Source organism: Pygoscelis adeliae, unplaced genomic scaffold (assembly GCF_000699105.1).
Source record: "Pygoscelis adeliae isolate BGI_AS28 unplaced genomic scaffold, ASM69910v1 Scaffold179, whole genome shotgun sequence".
NCBI classification, from domain to species: Eukaryota; Metazoa; Chordata; class Aves; order Sphenisciformes; family Spheniscidae; genus Pygoscelis; species Pygoscelis adeliae.
Genome location: NW_008825612.1, coordinates 978867 through 983439, shown reverse-complemented (window position 1 = coordinate 983439; position 4573 = coordinate 978867). Strand labels below are relative to the sequence as shown.

Below are 4573 nucleotides of genomic sequence, written 5' to 3'. Positions count from 1 at the left end.
GACTTAGGGTGAGCTGCTGCCGCCCTCGCCTCAGCCACCGTGTCTGGCGTCGGCACCCCCGAGGCCTGCGCCTGGCTGCCCCTGCCCTCCTCTACCCCTTCCTCTGCCCGGATTGACCCCAGAAGCCTAAATCTGGTGGTGTAAACATGAGAGGGAAAGCTGATTTCAAGCAGAGACTGTGGGTGGTGGTAGCCCCAGCAGTCAGGCCGGTTAAGCGATGGAGGCGGTGAGTTACGCGCAGAGATGTGGAGCAGACAGCTGCTCAGGAAGGTTTCTGCTGGGTGCGAGGAAAGGGGTCGTGCCTTACCCCATCTCTCCATAGTCGGGAGGGGGTTCCACACCTCCTTCTGGGTGGATGTGCGTGGCTTTGCTATCGGGTACTTTGAAAGTCCACAGCTGCTGGGGTTTCCATCCTGGAAATGCCGTGAGAAATGCGAGCTTTGGTCACCAGTGCTCTCTGATGCTTCTGCCTATCCAACTCGTGCCGATCTATGGCTTGGTAGTACTCCAGTGTATTTGTACCTTGCCTTAAAATTAGGAGGTTAAACAAGTGGTAAATGTGCTGCTTTGTGCCATTTTTGAAAAGGGTGAGCAATATGACCTGAATGACTAGTTGGCTTAATAGCTATCCTAACCAATATGGAAAACCTGATGTGGACTTCAAATAATAAAAAGATGAAATGAAGGAATATAATACAAGTCTACACAGTGTTTTAGTAAAAATAGCTATTAATACTGTTTTGAGGAGGTACTTGACTCAGACTTAGTGCTGCATGATATTCCCATTAACATTGAGTGCATGCAGTGCCAATAAACAATGCAAATGGAATTTGCTGCCAGGTCTCAAGAAGAGGAAGTCTGTAGGAGAACTTAGTTGAAAGAAATGGTGTCTAGAGAGGTTCCAGTAGTAGTTTCTATGTTGTACTACATTTTTAGCAATGATCTGGAAGCAGATCTAAACCTGCTGCTGCAAAAATTCGGCTCCAGGATTAATGGAGTTGTAAATAATGATGAGGACGGGGCACCGATCGAACGGTTGGTAGAAGCAGCCCATTCAAACTTAGTGAATTTTAATCCAGCCAACTATAAATTTGTCTATCTTAAGAACCAAGTGTGGAGGCTATAACTGGAGAACGGAAGACTATGGCCTGGGAAGGTAATGACTTTGAGCAGGATTTAAGGGTCAGAATAAGTAAGCAATCAGATAAGGGCTCTCCTGTATGCTGCTATGGCAGAAAAGGATTAATCGATGTATAAACAAAGGAATAAAAAATGTTTCTTTTACCTCTCATGTTTGGCCTCAACAATGTCATCCGCAGGATAGTGCCTATGGTTCTGCTTTTCAGATTTTAAGAAGCACATTGGAAAATAGGAGAGAGAAAAAAATTGAAGCAAAATGTTCTGATGGTTGGAGAAAACTTATTACGCTGGGAGGTTTTAAGAGCTCAGGCTGTTAAAAGTTATCTAAAAGAGGATTGAGAGGTGACTTGATTGTAGTGTATAGGAACATTCGTGGGGGGAAATACAGGATATTAAAGGGCTCTTTAATCTATTGAAGAGAGGCATAATAAGAAGTAATGGCTGGAGGCAAAAGCCAGACAAATTGAAATAGGAAATAAGACACACGTTTTTCCATGGCTAACCACCAGAACACATTCCCAAGAGAAGCTGAGGGTCTTCCATCGTTTTATGTCTTCTGTTGAAGATTAGATGTATTTCTGAAAATTATTTTTTAGCCGAGCAGAAGTTATGCTTTATTCTATTGGATGAATACAGGTTGAATTCTGATGGTCCATGATACGCATAGTGTCAGGTTAATCTAGTGGGACCATCATGGTTTAAATTTTAAATGCCAGAAGCAGACATTTCGTTAATAACCATGAGCATTAGAATCAATTTTTTTTTGCCTTGAAATACTTATGCGCCATAAAAAAGCTGATCTGAATTAAGCTTTTGGCTGCAGAATATACTTATTAAGACAATATCTAAAGGTTTTGGCCTTTTGCTTCCTAAATTTGCACTCTTGGGATTACTTGGAAAAATTTCTCTGCATTTTCATTTAAATTTCTGAAGGAATAGATCCTTACAAGAAAATTCATTTGGTGCATTCTGATTCTCTTGGCCTTGAGGCAATTTTACATGATTGATGTTCACATTGTGAAATACTTTTTGGAGGATTATTATCCAGAGTGCTCAGGTAACAATGCACCAAATGAATCCTGATAGATTTCCTATATTGTACATTATGTATATTTGTATGTTGCATATGTTTGCATCGTGCAGTGTTAAACTCACTTGAGGCATTATAACAATTGTATTACCAGTGGAGGAGCTGCTATTCCTGAAAGAGGGATGAATGAAATATAAGTAAGATTTCTGATCAACAGCTTGGCAGAGAAACATGAAGAAAACCACCCCTGAAATGGTACACGATCAATTTTTCTATCCTGAGAATGGAAGGTGTGCTGTCATTTCTCTGCCTTCTGAGAAATGTGTGATGCTAATCCTGCAAGATCCATGTGCTTCCTAATTTACATGCTTCCCTGGCTCTTGAGCAGAAAATGCGAAGACAGGAGCTGAAAAACAAGCTGCCGCCTTCTTTTGTGCGTTTTCCCAGAGTCAAGCCACAAACAGTCTCCCCTTAACCACAGAACAAGCTGAAATTTGTTCATTAACTTGATGATGAATTCTGGAATGAGATCGGAATAACTGTACAGGGGAAAAAAAAATCGCAGGGGTTACAAAGGATAGAGTGAGACTTGTCTTTATGGTATGCACTTGGTAACTTAAAAAAGCAGAAAGTGTTTGTGTGTGGTTGAAACTTGTTTGCTTTGACTTTGAACTGTTAGTATGAAAATTACATGACATTAATACTGAAGTAGCTTTTAAATTACCTTTGCGCATTTAGAGTAAGGAACGATTGCAGTGGGCACTCCAAGAGGAGAGTGGAGTGCACCCTATAACTGAACTTTTCCAGAAAACGTGTTTCTTTGTACTATCTGCAATAGATGGCCCCAAAGCTGTTCTGAATACATTTCAGCTCACCACACAAGTGCCATCTGAGCATGACACCCGTGACACGTGCATTTTCAAGGATGCCTGGCAAACCAGCATACTCGCAGCCATGTTCCCACAGGCTGCAAGGATTTGACAAGACAGCTGTGGGAATCGATGGCAAATGAGGTGCAGAATACATCATGCTTACAGCTGCTGCTGTGACCACCCTGCCCAAGTGATAGGAGCAGAACCAGGAGCTCCTTTTTGAAGCAGAACGTCTTGCTTGGTATCCATTTGGATGACCACTGGTTAGTGAGTGAGTGTATTTAAGGTACTGGTTCTGCCTTGTAAAGCTTTAAACAGTTGGAGACCAGTTTATCTGAGTCATCAGCAGCCAGTTGTTTTTCTCTCCTAATATAACTGAAGGAGCAGGTGGCAGGACATTCTCCAGGATTGTGGGACTTGTTTTCTGTCATCATCTGAAATAGCTTGAATCTGGTCATCTTTTTGTGCAAAAGACATCTGTTTGATAGCATTTTGTGAAGAGAATTAAAATTATTTCCCAGCATGATGAAGGATGGGAAGGAGTATCTGTAGAGGTCTGAATGGCTAGTTTCCTGTTGAAATAATTATTCTAATGCTGCTAGGGTTTTGTTATATTATTAATGATGTTAAAGTGCCTAGAGTCAGAGGAAGGCTTCGTTTTAGATAATTTTGAATGTAAATGAATAAAATGTGCTAATTGTACCAGGTTTATTGTTATTTTTAAAAGAAATTGGTGAGTTGAGTACCCAGATTTGAGAAGGCAAGACTGTATTTATCGTAAGATTTAGTCTTGAAAAATACATGGGAGAATAAGGAAGTGTATTTTATTTCCAATTAATACATATTACTGTAAGCAAAAAAACCCAGAGAGGTCTTTAATTTGTTCTTGTGTACGAGCTATTGCAATAGCTCAGTGAAGGAGCGCTGGGCAAGTGCTAATGTTCCATTACAGCAGTGGGAGAAAGAACATACTGAAGGGTTTCCAGCTTACTTATGCTGTACTTGGTCATTGCCGAGTTCTGCACAGTACTTTCTGAGTAAGCAATTTAAGGTATTAAAATATAGGTTATATCTGTACAAGTTACCGCTCATGAATTCCAGTGCTAGCTTTTTCAACAGAACTTAAAAGAATTTACCTATCTTTAGTAAAAATGTATTTAATGAACCAGTGTAGCGTTTCTCTTAGATAAGGTCTAACAACTATGTTATTCTCCATGGGTAAAAAAAAGTTCAGTAGTTTTGAAAGAATAAGGCTTGGTCCTTGTCTCTTTCTTGTTGGTATTCTGATCGCTATGCTAAAAACTTTACCAACTGCAATAAAAAATGAGTTCAATGACTTGCTGCAATCCCCTGGTTTCAATTTAGCCTGGTTTTGCATTTATTTCTGCAGGATAGTGCTCAAAGTTCCATATGTAAGAGTGCCTTTTTATTTTTTGTTTGGTTTTCTAACACTTTCCCTATTATTTGCTTTTGTAAATTTGCTAAATTCTTTAGGCAAGTATCCTTGTTCACACACTATTAAATTGCTGTA

General features: G+C 40.1%; 1 protein-coding gene across 1 annotated transcript in view; it reads right to left on the bottom strand.

Moving 5' to 3' along the window:
- SGPP1 (sphingosine-1-phosphate phosphatase 1) overlaps positions 1 to 4052 on the bottom strand; it is a 20005-nt gene extending 15953 nt beyond the window's left edge. The window contains exons 1-2 of the mRNA XM_009332748.1: positions 4034 to 4052; positions 308 to 413 (exon numbers count right to left, since the gene is read on the bottom strand). Of these exons, the coding sequence (XP_009331023.1) occupies positions 308 to 413; positions 4034 to 4052 (125 nt within the window). The remainder of the gene's footprint in view (positions 1 to 307; positions 414 to 4033) is intronic.
- Positions 4053 to 4573: the final 521 nt, after the last annotated feature.